Source organism: Coregonus clupeaformis, chromosome 2, assembly GCF_020615455.1.
Source record: "Coregonus clupeaformis isolate EN_2021a chromosome 2, ASM2061545v1, whole genome shotgun sequence".
In the NCBI taxonomy this organism is placed as follows: domain Eukaryota; kingdom Metazoa; phylum Chordata; class Actinopteri; order Salmoniformes; family Salmonidae; genus Coregonus; species Coregonus clupeaformis.
The window spans coordinates 22,912,749-22,935,316 of record NC_059193.1 but is presented as its reverse complement, the minus strand read 5'-3'; the positions used below and the strand labels follow the sequence as shown (position 1 = coordinate 22,935,316).

At 45.1% G+C, this 22,568-nt stretch overlaps 1 protein-coding gene across 4 annotated transcripts in view; it reads left to right on the top strand.

Annotated features, from left to right (window-relative positions):
- The first annotated feature begins 3,776 nt into the window (after positions 1-3,776).
- The window catches only part of LOC121579850 (platelet-derived growth factor receptor beta), a 38,479-nt gene continuing 19,687 nt past the window's right edge, over positions 3,777-22,568 (top strand). For 3 of the 4 annotated variants that reach the window (XM_041894782.1, XM_041894783.1, XM_041894781.1), the window contains exons 1-4: positions 3,777-4,170; positions 21,202-21,277; positions 21,636-21,917; positions 22,157-22,414. In XM_041894782.1, the coding sequence (XP_041750716.1) occupies positions 21,229-21,277; positions 21,636-21,917; positions 22,157-22,414 (589 nt within the window). In that variant the 5' untranslated portion in view covers positions 3,777-4,170; positions 21,202-21,228. Of the gene's footprint in view, positions 4,171-21,201; positions 21,278-21,635; positions 21,918-22,125; positions 22,415-22,568 lie in introns of those variants that run through there. The other variant, XM_041894784.1, reaches the window with a different exon arrangement.

Below are 22,568 nucleotides of genomic sequence, written 5' to 3'. Positions count from 1 at the left end.
GTGTGTTTGGACCATGATAGTTTGTTGGTGATGTGGACACCAAAGAACTTGAAGCTCTCAACCTGTTCCACCACAGCCCCGTCGATGAGAATGGGGGCATGCTCAGTCCTCTTTTTTTTTCCTGTAGTCCACAATCATCTCCTTTGTCTTGATCACGTTGAGGGAGAGGTTGTTATCCTGGCACCACACGGCCAGGTCTCTGACCTCCTCCCTATAGGCTGTCTCATCATTGTCGGTAATCAGGCCTACCACTGTTGTGTCATCGGCAAACTAATGATGGTATTGGAGTCGTGAGCATTTTGTCTTTTTTCACCCATCTTTTAACCTAAATCCAATGACATGGTGAAATGTTTTGTTGGTTTCACGTTGAATTCACATTGACAACTCAACCAAATGTAAATCAAAACTAGACGTTGAACTGACATCTGTGCCCAGTGGGTAGGCAGAAAAACAAAACTGAAAAGATGACAGAAAGGCATAACAGACCAAGAACCATGTTACATCCAGAAGAACTCTGATGCAGCTGCTATCCTATCCACAAAGAGACACTTAATTTTTTTTTAATTAACAGTTATACCTGACTGCCACTTTCTCCTCTGGGGCCATGTCACCAATTATTGCATCTACAGATGCAGACTTGCCCATCAGCCCAATGAACTCCTTAGCCATGTCCCTACACTCATCTTCACACAATGTACTATACATTGTGGCGTTGGTCTTCTGCCTCTTTGTTTCTTTATCCTGTCCTGCCCCTGACCTTTTGAAACACCAGTTGAAAAAAAGGTGGCATAGCAATACAATTATTATGGTGTGGTCCTCTGTAGCTCAGCTGGTAGAGCACGGCGCTTGTAACGCCAAGGTAGTGGGTTCGATCCCCGGGACCACCCATACACAAAAATGTATGCACGCACGACTGTAAGTCGCTTTGGATAAAAGCGTCTGCTAAATGTCATATTATTTATTATAATAATATCAATGAAAATAGCCATTGATATGAGCACCATGTGGTGACAACAGTACTACCGAGTGGCGCAGTGGTCTAAGGCAGTGCTAGCTGTGCCACTAGAGATCCTGGTTCGTATCCAGGCTCGTAGCCGGCCGCGACCTGGAGACCCATGGGGCAGCACACAATTGGCCCAGTGTCGTCCAGGGTAGGGGAGGGAATGGCCGGCAGGGATGAAGCTCAGTTGGTAGAGCATGGTGTTTGCAACGCCAGGGTTGTGGGTTCGATTCCCATGGGGGGCCAGTATGAAAAATAAAATAAAAATAATGTATGCATTCACTAACTGTAAGTCGCTCTGGATAAGAGCATCTGCTAAATGACTCAAATGTACTACTAACATACCCTCAGGTAGTTGCTGTGGCTGACATCTTCTCTGGACCAACAGTACGCTTCTTAATCTCCTCCGAACTGATGCTGTATGTCCTTTTTTCACCCATAATCCCCAGAACCCTTATCACTTGAATGCCTTTAAAGGATAAGTAAAAGCATTTAAATCCACAGTAACTGTGCTGCTTTTCTGACAACATGTAGCGTAAAGTATTAACCTACACTATTCGTAAGGGATAAACGCAGACGCTTTGTACATCATCTGGAAATAATGGCCAACATAGTAGGGACGACACACCATATTGTTTAGGTATTCAAGGCCGTGCAACAGACTAACATCCTTACCAGGGGGTGTACTTGTGGCTGCCTTTTTGGGTAGAGCCATCTACATACCTGCACTCCTCTCTGCATCCTCTGTCAGCTGATTAATCTCCTGATCATTAAGTTCTCTGCAATTAAAACACGTCCCTGGTCACTAGTAAATCAGGGTTTCTTATTATTCCTGGTTTTGGAGATGTTTGAACATGTTGTTCCAGCCCAGCAGTAACACATTGATAAGCCAATCAAGGACTTGATAATTAGTTGATACTAAGCTTGTCAGGCGTATTAGTGGCAGTGATTAGCTAGAATTCAAATGCACACATACACACCTTACGAACTCTCTCTCCAACACTCCCCTGTACCTCTCTCTGTGACAGTCCTTGCATATCAAACCTAGAAAGCTAAATTGAGTTAGTTAACTGAATGTTAATGGTGGAAAAACGATTGGAACCATTTCCCTGTTTGACCGCTAGGTTTTATGGGTATTATGACACCTCTACTGTGGGGAATCTATTGCGAGTGTACCCATGCGTTTACCAGTCAAATTGTCAGGGTTAAAGGTTCCAATTCTATTCATTATATTTATATGGGTGATGCTGCTGCAGGAGCAACAACTTTTCATCATGTTGTTGAGTCCATGCTACTGCAGAAACGGACTCAACCGGACGAATGCCCGGCCGCCCCGTCTTCTTTCTATTTTAAAACGGTTATTTTCATGACGGTGAGAGAGAGAGAGACACATAGAAAGAAACAGAGAGAGAGAGACATAGAAAGAAACAGAGAGCGAGAGAGACACATAGAAAGAAACAGAGAGAGAGAGACAGAAAGAAACAGAGAGAGAGAGACAGAAAGAAAGAGAGAGAGAGAGAGAGAGAGAGACATAGAAAGAAACAGAGAGAGACACATAGAAAGAAACAGTGAGAGAGAGACACATAGAATGAAACAGAGAGCAAGAGACATAGAAAGAAACAGAGAGAGAGAGAGACAGAAAGAAACAGAGAGAGAGAGAGAGACAGAAAGAAACAGAGAGAGACACATAGAAAGAAACAGAGAGAGATAGACAGAAAGAAACAGAGAGAGAGAGACACATAGAAAGAAACAGAGAGAGACATATAGAAAGAAACAGGGAGAGACATATAGAAAGAAAAAGAGAGAGAGAGGCACGCAGAAAGAAACAGAGAGAGAGAGACAGAAAGAAACAGAGAGAGAGACACATAGAAAGAAACAGAGAGAGAGAGACAGAAAGAAAGAAACAGAGCGAGAGAGAGACATACAAAGAAACAGAGAGAGAGAGAGACAGAAAGAAACAGAGAGAGAGAGAGACATACAAAGAAACAGAGAGAGAGAGACATACAAAGAAACAGAGAGAGAGAGAGACACGTAGAAAGAAACAGAGAGAGAGAGACACATAGAAAGAAAGAGAGAGACACATAGAAAGATACAGAGAGAGAGACATAGAAAGAAACAGAGAGAGAGAGAGACATAGAAAGAAACAGAGAGAGAGAGAGACAGAAAGAAACAGAGAGAGAGAGAGAAAGAAACAGAGAGAGACACATAGAAAGAAACAGAGAGAGAGAGAGAAAGAAACAGAGCGAGACACATAGAAAGAAACAGAGAGAGAGACACATAGAAAGAAACACAGAGAGAGAGAGACACATAGAAAGAAACACAGAGAGAGAGAGAGACATAGAAAGAAACACAGAGAGAGAGAGGGGGTGAGATGAAGAGAGGGAAGTTGTGTGTGTCAGAGAGAAAGAGAGAGAGATTATTTCAAACTGAAAACAGAGCTCCTATGCACCATACAAACCTCCTGTGGTCTCAAACCTGCTGTTCTCTCTCTTTCACACTTTGTGTAGATGGGGTGATTATTACGGAAAGTGAAGCTGAGTTATTCCACTAAGAGAAAGAGAGACTTGTTGTTTTCCATTTTTATTTTATATAGCCTGGCACTGTGAGTTGTTTTCTCCTGGACTCTCTCTCGCTCTCTCTCTCTTTCTCTCTCTCTCTCTCTCTCCCTCCCTCCCCCTCTCGCTCTCTCTCTCCCCCCTCTCTCTCTCTCTCCCTCCCTCTCTCTCTCAATTTCAATTTCCCTCCATGTGTCAGAGGCTCAGCGGTGGACCACTGACACTATCCTCTGAGAGTGAGACAGAGTGTATGTCTCTGTTCACTTCTCGGTAGAGTGTGAGAAGAGAGCAGAAGAGAGCAGAGGAGAGCAGAAGAGAGCACAGGAGAGGAGACCCCCTGCGATGTGACTAAATAACCAGAGAGCTCAGTGTGGTCCCTCCTCCAGCGGACTCCAAGGACACTGGAGATTAACTCTAAACCCTAAACTTCAGAGGGATCTAGTCCAACCCCTAAAAACCCAACTGGCTGGAGACTCCGTCCTCAGAAGGTGACTGAGCGCCGGCTAGAGCACTTCTCTGATAGAGAGAGCGAAGGAGAGAAAGTGAAAGAGAGGGAAAGAGAAAAGGAGTCATGTTTTAGGAGCCAAGACAAAGCAGAGAACTGATACACTGAAGGTAAGAGGATGTACCTTCTTGTTGGCTCTTTACTGTTTTCTCACATTGACTAACACATGTTTGACAGCTATAATAGAGACTGATTTACTGGACATGAAGGAAGTGTAAATTAAATCAGTCGAGACAGAGATCCCACTAGAACTAATCCAATGACACGGCTGTGTGTCACCTCAGTCATACACTACTGTACTGTAGCTGTCCACAACTGGATAATGGCATCTTCTTAAAACATATTTAATGTGTAATGATTGTCAAAGGATCAATTAAATGTTTTAATGAATTGTGCATACTGAAATGTCTGTTTAATATCATGAAATGTATTGCCAGACTTACACCATTGTGTATGTGTGTGTGTGTGTATGTGGGGGGGTATGTTTGTGATGCTTACACTTGTATGCACATTCTATACATTTGAATATCTATGGAGTGACAAACCTGTGTCAACAACACCTTGGTTGTAGAGGTATTTTACAACATGGTGGAGCATCTCTGTACACATGTCTGTTTGTCTGTCACCGCCACGGAACTCTAACAATGTTTACATTCTCACAATAGAGGATACGCTTGACAAGGAGTCCTGGGGTGTCCGACACACACGCACACACACGGACGCACACACTGTGTACCTTGGCCACTTTGTGCGTTAATGCTAAAGGGGGTGTTTGTACAGCTCTCTCAACTCACCCTTGGTGAAGCGCCGGTCCCCACCAGTGAACCATTGTTTCCCTGCATCCCTGTGTGAATGACCTTAACAGAATCAATATTGTACGCATCGCTACGCAGGGGAGCCACCTACAGCCATGGAGGATTATCATAGCATCATTCACATCATTGGAGTGCTCAGTCTTCAGTTGAGGAGACGACTCTGTGTTGTTTAATCACATAGTGTTCCCCGGGCGCCCAGTGTGGACTCAAACATGTGGTTTCCATATGCTTGATGTGTTTAATACCATTCCATGTATTTCATTCCAGCCGTTACAATGAGCCCGTCCTCCTATAGCTCCTCCCACCAGCCTCCTCTGGTGTGTGTATGTGTGTATGTGTGTGTATCTTTTCGTTATAGGTGAGCGTGTGACTCTTTTAAACCAGTGAGTTGTATCTGTGCCATTTGACCATAGAAGAGACATTCATAGAAACATACTGCTCTCTGACTCATCCCCACAGACAGACTTAATCACTGTGGAGGTTTCAGTTATTGAGCTGGCATACATATGACATACTGCATGGTTATAGTAGTCATCTCATCTCATAACACAGACATGCGTGGCATATTACTCTGTCATCCAACAGATGTTGTCCTCTTGAGACTGCTGTTCTATGACTATGTGCTATAAGCGTTTGGTATGCCAGTGCTCTGGCATGGGGCGGTTTGGGTAGTAGTGCCACAAACAGACAACACTCAAGCACTGTAATGCAAATGGTTCCTTTTGATAGAACTGATGTTAGCATGACGTGTTTTCTGTTGTCTCCTCATCGCTGTCCCTTCCTCTTTGATGTACTGTTATCTTGGGTAACCATCTTGTCACGAGATGTTTGGATATTTATTGCACGTCATCTTAGAGAATTATGTTCATATTATTTTATAGTGAGTGTTTTAATGTATTGTTTGATAATTCTCCTCTATCTTAGAGCAGTTTATCACTAACATGCTATGTTATCCCTATGCTAAATCTATTCTCGCTCACATTCTAAAACGTCCAGAAGTTTAAATGTAAGCCAAGTTTTGAGCGTTGTGGATCTTACAGTGCATCAGGGGGTTGGTATGTTGGGGAGAGAGAGAGTTCTCCCTGCTCTGATGTAGTACTACACTCTTTGAAAAAAAGGTGCTATCTAAAACCTCAAAGGGTTCTTCGGCTGTCCCCATAGGAGAACCCTTTGAAGAACCCTTTTTGGTTGCAGGTAAAACCCTTTTAGGTTTTAGATAGCACCCAAAAGGGTTCTACATGGAACCAAAAGGGGTTCTACCTGGAACCGAAAATAATTATCCTATGGGGACAGCCGAAGAATCCTTTTGCAACACTTTTTTCTAAGAGTGTACAGAAACTCCCCTCCCCTTTCTCCCTCTCCTCTCCTCTCCCCTCCTCTCAACCCCTTCCCTCTCCTCCCATCCCATTCCCTCCTCTCCTTTCCTTTCCTTTCCTTTCCTTTCCTTTCCTTTCCTTTCCTTTCCTTTCCTTCCTTTCCTTTCCTTTCCTTTCCTTTCCTTTCCTTTCCTTTCCTCTCCTCTCCTCTCCTCTCCTCTCCTCTCTCTCTCCTCTCCTCTCCTCTCCTCTCCTCCCCCATTGGTCATCAGCTGTGTCCTGGCTCTCAGAGCAGTACTCCCTGCATGCCAGCTAAACTGAGAAATGTGCTTCACATTATGGCCATGCAGAAGACATGCAGTGTATCTAATTCAACAGGCGACTCACAGGCACTAACCCATATGGTCTGAAGTACCAGTGTGGTAACTTATAGCCCCATGCTGTCTATACAGTGATTTATATTTTCCAGTCAAAGTCATACTTGTTTAGAATCAAGCACAGGCACTAATGCTGTTTAGATATTGGAACTAATAAAGGCTTTAGCACCTGGCATTTAGCTCTCTCTCTCTAAGTGTTGCTATTTTAACTTTTACTACAACAAGAGCCTTACAATAGAGATCAACACTGCATGCCTCATCTTCCTGTTATCCTCAGAACAAAGCATTTATCAATCATCTACCAGCGGTCAATCATCCATTGATTCATTATGTATAATCTACATACAGTCGTGGTCAAAAGTTTCGAGAATGACACAAGTATTGGTCTTCACAAAGTTCGCTGCTTCAGTGTTATGAGATATTTTTGTCAGATGTTACTATGGTATACTGAAGTATAATTACAAGCATTCCATAAGTGTCAAAGGCTTTTATTTACAATTACATTAAGTTTATGCAAAGAGTCAATATTTGCAGTGTTGACCCTTCTTTTTCAAGACCTCTGCAATCCGCCCTGGCATGCTGTCAATTAACTTCTGGGCCACATCCTGACTGATGGCAGCCCATTCTTGCATAATCAATGCTTGGAGTTTGTCCGAATTTGTGGGTTGTTATTTGTCCACCCTCCTCTTGAGGATCAACCACAAGTTCTCAATGGGATTAAGGTCTGGGGAGTTTCCTGGCCATGGACCCAAAATGTTGATGTTTTGTTCCCCGAGCCACTTAGTTATCACTTTTGCCTTATGGCAAGGTGCTCCATCATGCTGGAAAAGGCATTGCTCGTCACCAAACTGTTCTTGGATGGTTGGGAGAAGTTGCTCTCGGAGGATGTGTTGGTACCATTCTTTATTCATGGCTGTGTTCTTAGGCAAAATTGTGAGTGAGCCCACTCCCTTGGCTGAGAAGCAACCTCACACATGAATGGTCTCAGGATGTTTTACTGTTGGCATGACACAGGACTGATGGTAGCGCTCACCTTGTCTTCTCCGGACAAGGTGTTTTCCGGATGCCCAAAAAAATCGGAAAGGGGATTCATCAGAGAAAATGACTTTACCCCAGTCCTCAGCAGTCCGATCCCTGTACCTTTTGCAGAATATCAGTCTGTCCCTGATGTTTTTCCTGGAGAGAAGTGGCTTCTTTGCTGCCCTTCTTGACACCAGGCCATCCTCCCAAAGTCTTCGCCTCACTGTGCGTGCAGATGCACTCACACCTGCCTGCTGCCATTCCTGAGCAAGCTTTGCACTGGTGGTGCCCCGATCCCGCAGCTGAATCAACTTTAGGAGACGGTCCTGGTGCATGCTGGAATTTCTTGGGTGCCCTGACGCCTTCTTCACAACAATTGAACCTCTCTCCTTGAAGTTCTTGATGATCCGATAAATGGTTGATTTAGGTGCAATCTTACTAGCAGCAATATCCTTGCCTGTGAAGCCCTTTTTGTGCAAATCAATGATGACGGCACATGTTTCCTTGCAGGTAACCATGGTTAACAGAGGAAGAACAATGATTTCAAGCACCACCCTCCTTTTAAAGCTTCCAGTCTGTTATTCTAACTCAATCAGCATGACAGAGTGATCTCCAGCCTTGTCCTCGTCAACACTCTCACCTGTGTTAACGAGAGAATCACTGACATGATGGCAGCTGGTCTTTTTGTGGCAGGGCTGAAATGCAGTGGAAATGTTTTTGGGGGATTAAGTTCATTTTCATGGCAAAAAGGGACTTTGCAATTAATTGCAATTAATCTGATCACTCTTCATGACATTCTGGAGTATATGCAAATTGCCATCATCAAAACTGAGGCAGCAGACTTTGTGAAAATTAGTATTTGTGTCATTCTCAAATCTTTTGACCACGACTGTACTTCTGGACTAAGAGATATCACTCTGACTCTAGTAAGGCCAGAGCCTGCTACTCAAAGCATATGCCTTCCTCGCCCTCCCCCTCCTCCTCCTCCCTCCTCCTCCTCCTCCTCAACCTCCTCCCTCCCTCCTCCTTCTCCTCCTCCTCCTCCTCCTCCTCCTCCCCCTCCTCATCCCTCCTCCTCCTCCTCATTCTCCTCCTCCTCCTCCTCCGCCTCCTCCTCTTCCTCCTCCTCATCCTCATTCTCCCTCCTCCTCCTCCTCCTCCCTCCTCAATCTCCTCCTCACCCTCCTCCCTCCCTCCTCCTCCTCATCCTCCTCATTCTCCTCCTCCCCATCCTCCCCCTCCTCCTCCTCCCTCCTCATTCTCCTCCTCCTCCTCCTCATCCTCCCTCCTCCTCCTCCTCCTCCCCCTCCTCCTCCCTCCTCCTCCTCCTCCCTCCTCCTCAGTACTAACCATTCCGCATAGGCCACTAATGACCACTACTCATTCTCCTTCCCCTCCTCCTCCTCCTCCTCCTTCTCCTCCCCTCCTCCTCCTCCTCCTCCACCTCCCCCTCCTCCTCCTCCCTCCTCCTCAGTACTAACCATTCCACTGACAGTCATTAGAACATAGGCCACTAATGACCACTCTGGCCACTCTGGAAGAGGACAATAGAAATAGAAGGGTTCATAAATGCTTCGTAACAGAGTAATAAGGCTTCGTAACAGAGTAATAAGGCTTTGTAACAGAGTAATAAGGCTTTAACAGAGTAATAAGGCTTCGTGACAGAGTAATACGGCTTTGTAACAGAGTAATAAGGCTTCATAGCAGAGTAATAAGGCTTCGTAGCAGAGTAATAAGGCTTCGTAGCAGAGTAATAAGGCTTTGTCTTAGGGATGGAAATAGAAAATAACCACTATAGGAGTATATAATTAAAACACAAATAATTATTGTTTTATTTGAATATTTCTAATATGGAAGGTCAGCTGTGATGGACAAACTAACAAACTGGGCTAACTTTTATCTTCATCTAATTTTTTCTGTCTCTGTCTCTCTCTCTCTCTCTCTCTCTCTCTCTGTGTCTCTCTCTCTCTCTCTCTCTCTCTTCCTGTCTTCCTCTCTCCCTCACTTCCTCTCTCTCTCTCTCTCTCTCTCTCTCTCTCTCTCTCTCTCTCTCTCTCTCTCTCTCTCTCTCTCTCTCTCTCTTCCTCTCTTCCTCTCTCTCTCTCTCTCTCCCTCACTTCCTCTCTCTCGCTCTCTGTCTCAGTAAATGTCTCTCTCTGTCTCTCTCTTTCTGTCTCCCTCTCTCTCCGTCACTTCCTCTCTCCCTCACTTCCCCCCTCCCTCTCTCTCTCTCTCTCTCTCTCTCTCTCTCTCTCTCTCTCTCTCTCTCTCTCTCTCTCTCTCTCTCTCTCTCTCTCTCTCTCTCTCTCTCTCTCTCTCTCTCTCTCTCTCTCTCTCTCTCTCTCCCTGTTGTGTTGTTGGAAGCTGCCATGGAAAACTTGATTAATTTAAAGCAAGTCAGAGCTGTAATTGTATTCATCTGTTTCTTTTTCTTCCCTTTATTTGATGGGAGTGTGTGTGTAGGTGTCCTCTATTTCTCACGGGGCAGGGGAGGCATGGGTGTTTGACTTGCCAGATGGGGAGGGCTTAGTGGAGTGGGGTGGGGGGTGTAGGGGGGAGAGGGCTGGGGTTAGTTTTCAGTGTCTTGGGCTCTACATCCGGTATTGTCCCTCTGAGTGAGAAGAGTTCACTAAGTGTTTTCAATTGTAATTTTACTGGAACTCTGCCCTTAGTCTTTTTATAACATATTATCGTTGCCTGGCGATAATACTGCTTTTTACACAGCGTCACAGACACTAATGATGATGTCCCATTGGAAGTACTTAGATACCTAGTTAGTTAGTTAGTTAGTTAGTTAGTTAGTTAGTTAGTTAGATAGATAGATAGATAGATAGATAGATAGATAGATAGATAGATAGATAGATAGATAGATAGATAGATAGATAGATAGATAGATAGATAGATAGATAGATAGATAGATAGATAGATAGATAGATAGATAGATAGATAGATAGATAGATAGATAGATAGATAGATAGATAGATAGATAGATAGATAGATAGATAGATAGATAGATAGATAGATAGATAGATAGTTTGTTAGATAATTAGATACTTAGATTAGTTAAATACTTCGATAGTTAAATAGTTAGTGCACATTAATATGTAGTAGCTCGAGTGTGTAGTATTAGTCTACATTTTATCAGTTTTTGTAGCCTTGATAGTAAGGGATGAATATTTGATTACAGAAATAATATTTTTGTTGGGATAAAAGCTAAATTGAATAAGATCTACTTTGTTAAAGGTATGTTTTTTCCTCATTAATGCTTTTTAAGCCCTTTCCTTAATTTTTTTTCCAAATGAGTCGCAAACGAGATCATTAAACAGATGTCAAACGTCAGCCACATCTGAAGACTACCACCCCTTTAAACACTGGTTTTACCATAACCCCCTCATCTCCCCTCCTCTCGCCTCCTCTCGCCTCCACTCCCCTCCTACCCTCTCTCCTCCTCTCCCCTCCTCTCCCCTCCTCTCCTCTCAGTTCCCTTACTCTCCCCTCCTACCCTTTCTTCTCCCCTCCTCTCTTCTCAGTTACCCTCTTCTCCTCTCCTCTCCTCTCCTCTCCTCTCCTCTCCTCTCCTCTCCTCTCCTCTCCTCTCCTCTCCTCTCCTCTCCTCTACCCTCCTCTCCTTCTTGGCAGCATTTACAGCTTCATTTATATAGGAGCTAGCCTGAACCCACAGCTTCCCAAGCAACAAGTCTGACACACCTCTGTTGCGGTAGGGCCCTTCAGTTCAGACACCAGATATGTTTACCCATGATAATCTAACAACAATCAAATCAATAAAATGTTATTTATAAAACCCTTTTTACATCAGCAGATGTCACAAAGTGCTATACAGAAACCCAGCCTAAAACCCCAAACAGCAAGCAATGCAGATGTAGAAGCACGGTGGCTAGGAAAAACTCCCTAGAAGGCAGAAACCTTGGAAGAAACCTAGAGAGGAACCAGGCTCTGAGGGGTGGCCAGTCCCCTTCTGGCTGTGCCGGGTGGAGATTATAACAGTACATAACAGATTTTTCTCCAAGAAGTTCAAATGTTCATAGATGACCAGCAGGGTCAAATAATAATCACAGTGGTTGTAGAGGTTGCAACAGGTCAGTACATCAGGAGTAAATGTCACTTGGCTTTTCATAGCCGGGGATTTAGAGGTTGAAATAGCAGGTGCGGTAGAGAGAGAGAGTTGAAAACAGCAGGTCTGGGACAAGGTAGCACGTCCGGTGAACAGGTCAGGGTTCCATAGCCGCAGGCAGAAAAGTGGAAACTGGAGTAGCAGCATGACCAGGTGGACTGGGGACAGCAAGGAGTCATCAGGCCAGGTAGTCCTGAGGCATGGTCCTAGGGCTCAGGTCCTCCGGGATGGGAGGGAGAGAGAGAGAGAATTAGAGGGAGCATACTTACATTCACACAGGACACCGGATAAGACAGGAGAATAACACTAGATATAACAGACTGACCCTAGCCCCCCGGCACATAGACTATTGCAGCATAGATACTGGAGGCTGAGACAGGGGGGTGGTTGGGAGACACTGTGGTGCATTTTGAGAAGGGGAAACAATAGAGACTTGCTCTAATGTCTCATTCAATTTGCATCTTGGACTTGTTGTGATTTAGGGTGAACAGCTGGAGTGGTGCATGAATCAACATCCCCGGCGTACACTACCACACTACCACCTGTGCCATGAAGGTCCAGACCTCTTGGCAGAAAGCTGTAGTACATGTACTCTACAAACAGGAAAGTTAACATTTACATTTACGTCATTTAGCAGACGCTCTTATCCAGAGCGACTTACATTATTATTATTTTTTTCATACCCCCTGTGGGAATCGAACCCACAACCCTGGCGTTGCAAACGCCATGCTCTATCAACTGAGCCGGCCAGTCCCTCCCCTACCCTGGACGACGCTGGGCCAATTGCGCGCCGGCCCATGGGTCTCCCGGTCACGGCCGGCTACGACAGAGCCTGGTTAACAGTTAGTCTATAGAAGATGGTCTGTGTGACCCTTACTGAAGGGTCAGTGGTATAATTGCAGGAAAGCTAAGATCCATTAGGTTTGTAGAGCTAAGTTAACCAGGTGTTGTTGGTTCTATAAACACAAGTTACAGTTCATTTGCCAAAGACAATGTGACACAGTGTCAGACAAGTTTCAGTAGTGGGAAAAATGTCTGGTATTTCCGCAATGGTGAAGTCTTTCTGATTTAGTCTGTGTTGTCTGGCACTTCTGAAGCTGTTCTTACAGCCATGATCAAACCAAAGTGCAAACCTAATAATAAATGTGTCACTTGTAGAAATAGGTCAATTCAAGAATGTTAAACAACTGTCATGTAGATGTATCTGCAATAGAATACATCTGTGTTCCAGTGACATATCGTTTACACACTACAGTTATGGATGGAAAAGGGTCGTAGGCCAGAAGTGTTACTTATATCCCATTTTTTACATTACAGTCATTTAGCAGACGCTCTTATCCAGAGCGACTTACAGTTAGTGAATCGAACCCACAACCCTGGCGTTGCAAACGCCATGCTCTATCAACTGAGCTACATCCCTGCCGGCCATTCCCTCCCCTACCCTGGACGACGCTGGGCCAATTGTGCGCCACCCATGAGTCTCCCGGTCGCGGCCGGCTGCGACAGAGCCTGGATTCGAACCAGGATCTCTAGTGGCACAGTTAGCACTGAGATGCAGTGCCTTAGACCACTGCGCCACTCAGGAGTATCCCCTCTCACAGATGACAGGGTGGTTATGGTACAGGTGTCATATGTTAATTTGACTAGTTTCTCACAGCAGGAAAACAATCCTGCATCAACAGGAAATGTGAATTATTATGTGGATTATAATAAACTGATATTTTTGAAGGGGTTGATCAATTTTTCGTCAGGGCAAATCAAGTCTGACATTTTTAAGTGGAAATTAAAAAACTTTAGGATACTTTTTTAACCTTGAATATACTACAAGTTTGGATTTCCTGCTGCACAGGGAAATGATCTGTGAGAACAGTGAGGTACTGTACTGTGTAGACCACGCACCCAGTGCCACAGTAGATGAAATATACTGCCCTGTACAGTATGTACAGCATGCTGAAGATACTATATATCTGGACTGAAATCTCACACTAAAATCTCCCTAAACTTTGGGTGTGGGTTTGGTCATGTCTTAGTTTTACTGTCTCTCTTTACCCACTGGGCAAAAACTGGTTGAATCAACGTGGTTTCCATGTCATTTAACAACAAAAAGTTAACGTGATGACATTGAATCAACGTGGAAAACTGAATGGATTTGCAAAAAGTCATCAACGTAAGGGAATGGACTCTTTTTTTCACCCAACTTTTAACCTAAATCCAATGACATGAAGGATTTCACGTTGAATTCACGTTAGTTGACAACTCAACCAAATGTAAATCCAAACTAGACATTGAAATGACATCTGTGCCAAGTGGGTAAGTCAAAGAGGATAAGACTGAGGTTGAGGCAGCGTTAGGAGAGAGAGGGGGGCTGGAAGCAGTGCATTGTGGTTCGGCTGCTCGGAGACCAGGAGTCTTGTCTCAGGGGGATTGAGTTCCTCTGTGAGGAACAATAAAAAAGAGGTTTATTTTAACAAGGACACTCTGGATCGTTTTTTTCCCACAGACCATGCCAAGGGCCTGCTTTAGGGTCAATGTCAGAGACTGACTCTGTTATCTCAAGAGGGCTCCAGAAGAGCAGGGGGATGACAATGATGTGTACACGTATGCTACTATATTAGTTCTGTGATTTGGAAGTTGTCCACTCCATGTACTGTATAGTTTGTGCTGTTAGTCATACTGTTGACCACTACACTAGTTATATCACAGCACAGTTCTGTAATGGAAAAAGGTGATCACAAAGTTTGAGAGGTTTGTTTTGTTCATGTCCTGTACACATGTTGAGTATAGACAGTAAGCTTTGTGTCTGTTCTCTGTTCTGTACTGCTCTCCTGTCTTTGTTGTGGTGTTGTATCATAAACTGTGTTCGGCCTGTCAGCGTGTCACTTCTCTGTTTAGTTTGTAACGTCTGAGATTGTGTTCTATCCGTTGTTGTGGTATCTCTTGTTTTTCTGTTCCACAATGTGTTTAATCTTATTAATATTCTGTCCCTTGTGTTGTCCTGTGTAGAGTTGTCATGTTGGTCTGTGTTCATTTGTCTGTTTGAACCGGTGTTCTCCTTTGTGTTGTGCTTCTCTCTGTCTCTAGTTTTCTTGTGCTGTTTTCAGTCTCTGGCCTGTGCTGTGTTCTGTCTCTGGCCTGTGATGTGTTCAGTCTCTGGCCTGTGATGTGTTCAGTCTCTGGCCTGTGCTGTGTTCAGTCTCTGGCCTGTGCTGTGTTCAGTCTCTGGCCTGTGTTCAGTCTCTGGCCTGTGCTGTGTTCAGTCACTGGCCTGTGCTGTGTTCAGTCTCTGGCATGTGCTGTGTTCAGTCTCTGGCCTGTGTTCAGTCTCTGGCCTATGCTGTGTTCAGTCACTGGCCTGTGCTGTGTTCAGTCACTGGCCTGTGCTGTGTTCAGTCTCTGGCCTGTGCTGTGTTCAGTCTCTGGCCTGTGTTCAGTCTCTGGCCTGTGCTGTGTTCAGTCACTGGCCTGTTCTGTGTTCAGTCACTGGCCTGTGCTGTGTTCAGTCTCTGGCCATTAGCTGTGTTCAGTCTCTGGCCTGTGCTGTGTTCAGTCTCTGGCCTGTGCTGTGTTCAGTCACTGGCCTGTGCTGTGTTCAGTCACTGGCCTGTGCTGTGTTCAGTCTCTGGCCATTAGCTGTGTTCAGTCTCTGGCCTGTGCTGTGTTCAGTCACTGGCCTGTGCTGTGTTCAGCCTCTGGCCTGTGTTGTGTTCAGTCACTGGCCTGTGCTGTGTTTAGTCTCTGGCCTGTGCTGTGTTCAGTCTCTGGCCTGTCATGTGTTCAGTCTCTGGCCTGTGCTGTGTTCAGTCTCTGGCCTGTGTTCAGTCTCTGGCCTGTGCTATGTTCAGTCACTGGCCTGTGCTGTGTTCAGTCTCTGGCATGTGCTGTGTTCAGTCTCTGGCCTGTGTTCAGTCTCTGGCCTGTGCTGTGTTCAGTCACTGGCCTGTGCTGTGTTCAGTCTCTGGCCTGTGCTGTGTTCAGTCTCTGGCCTGTGTTCAGTCTCTGGCCTGTGTTCAGTCTCTGGCCTGTGCTGTGTTCAGTCACTGGCCTGTGCTGTGTTCAGTCACTGGCCTGTGCTGTGTTCAGTCTCTGGCCATTAGCTGTGTTCAGTCTCTGGCCTGTGCTGTGTTCAGTCTCTGGCCTGTGCTGTGTTCAGTCACTGGCCTGTGCTGTGTTCAGTCACTGGCCTGTGCTGTGTTCAGTCTCTGGCCATTAGCTGTGTTCAGTCACTGGCCTGTGCTGTGTTCAGCCTCTGGCCTGTGTTGTGTTCAGTCACTGGCCTGTGCTGTGTTTAGTCTCTGGCCTGTGCTGTGTTCAGTCTCTGGCCTGTCATGTGTTCAGGATCTGGCCTGTGCTGTGTTCAGTCTCTGGCCTGTGCTGTGTTCAGTCTCTGGCCTGTGCTGTGTTCATTCACTGGCCAGTGCTGTGTTCAGTCTCTGGCCTGTGCTGTGTTCAGTCTCTGGCCTGTGATGTGTTCAGTCTCTGGCCTGTGATGTGTTCAGTCTCTGGCCTGTGCTGTGTTCAGTCACTGGCCAGTGCTGTGTTCAGTCTCTGGCCTGTGCTGTGTTCAGTCACTGGCCTGTGATGTGTTCAGTCTCTGGCCTGTGCTGTGTTCAGTCTCTGGCCTTTGCTATGTAATAATAATAATATGCCATTTAGCAGACGCTTTTATCCAAAGCGACTTACAGTCATGCGTACATACAATTTTTTTTTGTGTATGGGTGGTCCCGGGGATCGAACCCACTACCTTGGCGTTACAAGCACCGTGCTCTACCAGCTGAGCTACAGAGGACCATTGGTCTTGTTGATCTGCAGCATCACTGATCATTCACCATCTCACGCCCACACAGGGCCAAATGTTTCCCCATACAGGAAGTCAAGGCCTTCCAGATGTGCTCAGAGAAGCTTTTTGGAAACATGTCTGTCTTTTTATTTATTTTTTACACTGCCTCCCCACTTCCCCTCAGGACACACTCACTCAGTAAGGAAAACGCTTGGTTGCAAATGTGATTGGGAAAGTGGTTCCCACCTCATCATGTACTGACTGCAACATCATTGCCAGATGTCTAATTCAAACACAGCCCAGTATATAGATAATCCCCAGAGATCCAGAAAGCTTAAAGGCTGCTGAGGGAAGTCAGTTTACACACTAGCTGTATCCTGCGCCTGTGCGTGGCCTGGCCGCCTGCATGCTCCCTGGTGGGGTTGGGTCGAACCATCCTCCATATCGGGTGGGAAGGGTCAATCAGCCATGGGATTCCCAGCAACCCTGGGGAAACTCACGCTCTGGGAACACAGTTTAATCTGCATGGTGATTACTATGATATCTCTAATGCAAACACTTATCTTTGCCCATGGCCAATGGGGGGACGGGACATCACGTACTAGATCACTGTATCTGACCACTCAAGCCTGATAACACCCTTCAATTGTAGCGTCACAATGAGAAAAGAACATTGATTGTGACATCACAAACATACTCCATACCTCCCTAATGGCAACGAGATTGTACGATTCCGATTGTGGTTAGTGTGGTGATTGTGACATCACTTTGCTGCCCATTGTCCAAATGTTACTCAACAGGGTTGCTTCACGTGCATCATGTCACTATGGTCCAAGTCAATGTATTTTTATCCATCTCCTTTGGGATGAACTGGTTCAACAGCAGCTAGTATTATCTGGTCTGTTCAGGGTTACTGAAACACAGCTAGGCCCTCTTGGCAGATCCTCCCATGGTTCATTGTCAGAGAGCATTCTGCCAATCCTCTGACCCTCTCTTCACGCTTCATAACGCTTCATAACGCTCCCTTCCTCACTCAGAGGCCTGACCTAGACATAGATCTACTCTGCACATTTGTATCTTCTTACACAGTCCCACAGCCTCACTCTATAAAACCACAGAGTCCCTGATGCAGTCTGTCTTTCCCAGAAGCATGTTAATGCCCTAAGCATAAGCAGTGAGAGTGTTTATCTATCCTAAGGGTCACCGCTGATGTCCACTCTACAGACCTCTCCACTGGGATGTTTTGGCCTTCTGATCTCAGATAGTTTGTCCCTGTCAGCTCCGTAGGGTTTACTGGTCAGTTTCTTCCTCAAAGGCCCTCATTCAAACCAACGTCCCCACTGGACCACCAGGGAACACACCACCCTTCTCATGTCCACTATGTAAACATTATTCTACCCCCCTCTCCTCTACCTCTGAAGTCCTTTTAACACCTAAAATAAGATCAAAACTGGCAGAGATTACAATTTCACATAGAATGCTTAGGTTACATGTGGTTTGAAGTAAGATGCAAGGAATGTCATGCAATTTATTTGCAGTAAAAAAATCATTTGTTTTCTAGTTTCCCACAGCAGTTTTGCCTTACGAGCTCAATTACATTATTAATCACTGTCATAATAGCTATAATCAGAGTTGACTCCGTGAACCAAGTGACACGTGCACCGCTGTCACCAGATTCGACACTCATCATCGTACAGTCTTCAACCGTGACACTGAGGTGACTTGTGCTCATAAATATTGATGTGTGGTTTCCCGGGTAGCCTGTCACTCTCTGAGGGTTGTGACGCATGGCCTTGTGGGATGGCGTGACCTCTAGGCTCTGGCGCTCCCGCCACCGTCCCCAGTGGATCAGCGGGCCTGGGAAGGTTTCACATTAACACTGTGGGAACTTGAACTGTACTGTACACCAGTGACACAGAGGGGGTGAAGTGTGTGTGCACATGTGTGCGTGCGTGCGTGGAGTGAGTGTGTGCGTGGGGGTGTGTGCATGTGTGCTTGTGAGTATCTTTGTGAATGTGTGTGTGCATGCTTGCCAGTAAGTGTGCCTGCATGTGTGTGTGTGTGTGTGTGTGTGTGTGTGTGTCTGCATCACCATGAGCCTGAGAGTGTGAGATAACAAAAAAAATACTGAAACGGGAATCAATCAAAACATTTATTTTTTTTACCTTTATTTAACCAGGAAAGCCAGTTGAGAACAAGTTCTCATTTACAACTGCGACCTGGCCAAGATAAAGCAAAGCAGTGCGATAAAAACAACAACACAGAGTTACATATGGGGTAAACAAAACATAAAGTCAAAAATACAAACAAAAATACAAACATGACACAGGGCCCTAGCTAGCCTAGAACCAGGAGGATGGAGACTGGGGAGGAAATGTACGAGTCATGTTGTTGGAATGGTTTAAGGGTTTCAGTTTGGGGAATGGAAGTGCTTTCTTTACACAGGCTTCAAGCTCTAAAGATACACTGTATCTATGTTTGAGTAACTGTTAGCTGGGTAGTCAAGGGATTTAACATTATGACAAATTCATCTTATTTATATAGAACCTTTCATAGGCTACAATACCCAAAGTGCTTTACAGTAAGCTTTACAGTAAGCTTTACAGTAAGCTTTACAGTAAGCAAACTAACACTAATACTTTTTTCAGCACGTTTTATTATTCTGTTGTTTACTTCTAACAGAACAATTCATCCATTTACAGTATTTCAACCTGAATATAATGTATGGGACAATGAATGAAAGTTTGACTTGTGCCACAGTTGTATCATGATTAGATTAGAAGTTGGAGAAGTTTACTACACATGCTTTTAATAGTACACTTTCAGTCATCCAGTTCAAAATAGAAATAAACACAATTTAGTGCCCCAAATAATTGTAAAGGTCTTTTTTTTTTCATCCACTGACTCCTTCAAAGGATTCCTCATCCTTCTCCTCCCTCTATTCCCAAGGCTCCTTTCTTCCGCCCTCTCTCCGTTTCCCACCCTCGTCCTGCGTACAGGCCTGTGATCTATCTTGAACTGTTTCCAGACGCCTGCTTCTGCTCCCCTTAACCCCCCCCACTTCTACCACAACAACAACCACTCCTCCTTTTCTCCTCCCCTCCTCCCCTGTATCCCTCCTTCCGTCACATTCTCTATGTTCTAGATCTCTCCCTCTGTCTTCCAAGATTATGATACAGTGTTTACTCAGGAATACTTTCCTGCTCTCTTATTGGCTGTACGTGGTCAGTGAGAGATGAGCCATGCCACCTTTGACCCATATTGACCTCTGACATAATGTTGAAGCTCAAGTGATGACACTGCCTTTAAAGTAACAAAATCTGTCTGCGTCTCGAATGTCACCAAAGGGGTCTGGTAGTGAACTATACGGGGGAATGTCACCAAAGGGGTCTGGTAGTGAACTATACGGGGGAATGTCACCAAAGGGGTCTGGTAGTGAACTATACGGGGGAATGTCACCAAAGGGGTCTGGTAGTGAACTATACGGGGGAATGTCACCAAAGGGGTCTGGTAGTGAACTATACGGGGGAATGTCACCAAAGGGGTCTGGTAGTGAACTATACAGGGGAAGATTTTGCCACAGCGTTGAGTTTTAAAACACGAAGCTACACATTGTATCACCATAGCACCCCATCAGTATATAAACAAAACCCCAAATAGGGTTTGTTGTTGCTGTTTTGTGGCCGCCTCTATTGCCTAATTACATTTGTTTACTTGGAATCCAATTAGTGGTTCGACATGACAGTTGAATAGTTTTAGACCCAGCAGCATTGTTGCTGACTGAGTGTTGAGGAGCTGCACACACTGACCTGTTTGTTAGTTGGACAGAACACTGGCAAAAACAAGAACAAAAACTCTCCGACATTGTTCTGTCCGTGTTCAGCGAGCCATCACATACCTCTCCTGTGAACTCATTCAGAACATAGAACCAGGAATGTTGTGTACAGAACTCACATCTCTTTATTGAGAGGGGAGTGACCTTCCATTGTATTCTAAGAGCCACATCTATTCTGTTTATTCTATCTCTATGATTAGACCTGTGCTCTTTCTGTGGCAAACAGTATTTTTGGATAAGGAACAGATTGTGTAGTCATGACGTGATTTATATTGTACGCTCCCCTCTTGGTTAGCCCTAACCCTGTTGGTCTTCCAGGGGTAAAAGACATCCTTCATGATATGAGCGTATCAGTTGTATATGTGAGGAGATATTATTGAGATGTTATGAGTTCAGAATGTTCAGACCAACTGTGAGTCCTGCTCTCCCCATGTCCAGAGCTCTGAGCTGTCATCATGACTGAGCTCACTGGTTAACCAGCGTAGGAGGGAACAACACCCGAACACTAGCCTTGGAGTCGTCTATATCTCTCTCTCAATCAGCTTGTTTGTCAAATCAGCCTTTGACTGTAAATCAGCCTTTGACTATGAATCAGCCTTTGACTGTGAATCAGCCTTTGCCTGTAAATTAGCCTTTGACTATAAATCAGCCTTTGACTGTGAATCAGCCTTTGATTGTGAATCAGCCTTTGATTGTGAATCAGCCTTGGACTGTAAATCAGCCTTTGATTGGGTGGGGAGTGTGTGTGTAGTTTTGTCTTTAACGCATGGGTAAATCTCAATATACTGGAAGGAATGTAGTGAAGAAAAACAAGGGCTATCATGTAGACTACAATATTCACAGTGTTTTTGTTTTGAATCTGTTTGCAGAATACATCTCTCCTGTAGCCTGTCACCATGAGGACTGTCAGAGTGTCCACTCTCCATCTGACAGCCCTACTAACAGGTGAGAGGAACAAGCTAATGAAATATCATAAAAAATATACTGTATAACATAATTAGGGCCTGGGTCTTTCCTGGTCAGGTTATGTGGTAGGGTAAAAACGCCTGGCCCTAGTATCCAGCTAACTTGCCATTGAGATTGTTGGCATTGTTCTTTAATATGGAAGGCAAAGAGCGTCTACCAGCTTAAAAATATCATTATTGTCCGTCCTCTCTTCACCTCCAGACTCTTCACATCCCTCATCACTTTGTAATTGGATGGATTTCTGAGTTGTTATTGCTATCTTAACCTTTGACCCTTGACCTGGAGATCTAGCTGTTCGACTCCAAACCTGACCTTTCCTTGTTTGTGTTGACTGCAGCTCTTCTGCACCTATGCCCTGAGTACCGTTGCGTGGAGATCTCCCCTAGCAACAGCGAGGTCATCATGACACCGGGCGACTCCATGATCTTCACCTGTTCCAGCTGGGGGACGGTCGGATGGAGGTTCAAGCGGGATGAAGACATTCCCTATTTTGGAGTGGAGAACCAAAACACAACCAGTGTTCTCATTCTGGACAACGTGACGTGGAGACACACAGGAGTGTACGTCTGTGCCGAGGCTTGGACTGACGAGGCTAGAGAGGTGGCTGTCTTTGTGCAGGGTGAGAATAACTTTACACTCTGTCACAGCTAATAACCTACACAGTTAGGTTAGCTTAGTCAAATGTTTTGTTCATAATTCCCAGGCAAATATTGTATCTTGTAACAGCGATCTCAGCTCTTAGGCCTTAAAAACTTGGTTCAATCATGATATGAAGTAAATCTTATTTTCTCTCTCATGGTGTGAAATGATTCCTCTTATCCCTCCAGCTAAGTGTTCCTCTCCCTCTCCTCCACACAGACCCTGATGTGTGGTTCATTGAGAGCTCCCACGGCATGGTGACCAAGACCAGCGAGGAGGGGACCATCCCCTGTGTGGTCACCAATCCCAGAATCAACGTCACCCTCTACGAGAGGGACAGTGACATTCACCTGAAGGGGGTCTACATCCCCAGTGAGGGCTACAAGGCAGCCCTGGAGGACAGGACCTATGTGTGTCGTGGGGAGCTGAACGGGGAGGAGAAAGAGTCCCAGGCCTTCTACGTCTTCAGTATTGTTGGTGGGTACCTAGAAGGGGCATGGGGTTGGAGATGGGGCTGGTATAGAGAAGAACACTATTGTCTGCTCAAACCTATAGCTTGTAATTACATGCTCTGTACTGTATGGCATTGTTGATGTGCATGTCTGGATTTAACAAAGTATTGCAGTATTGC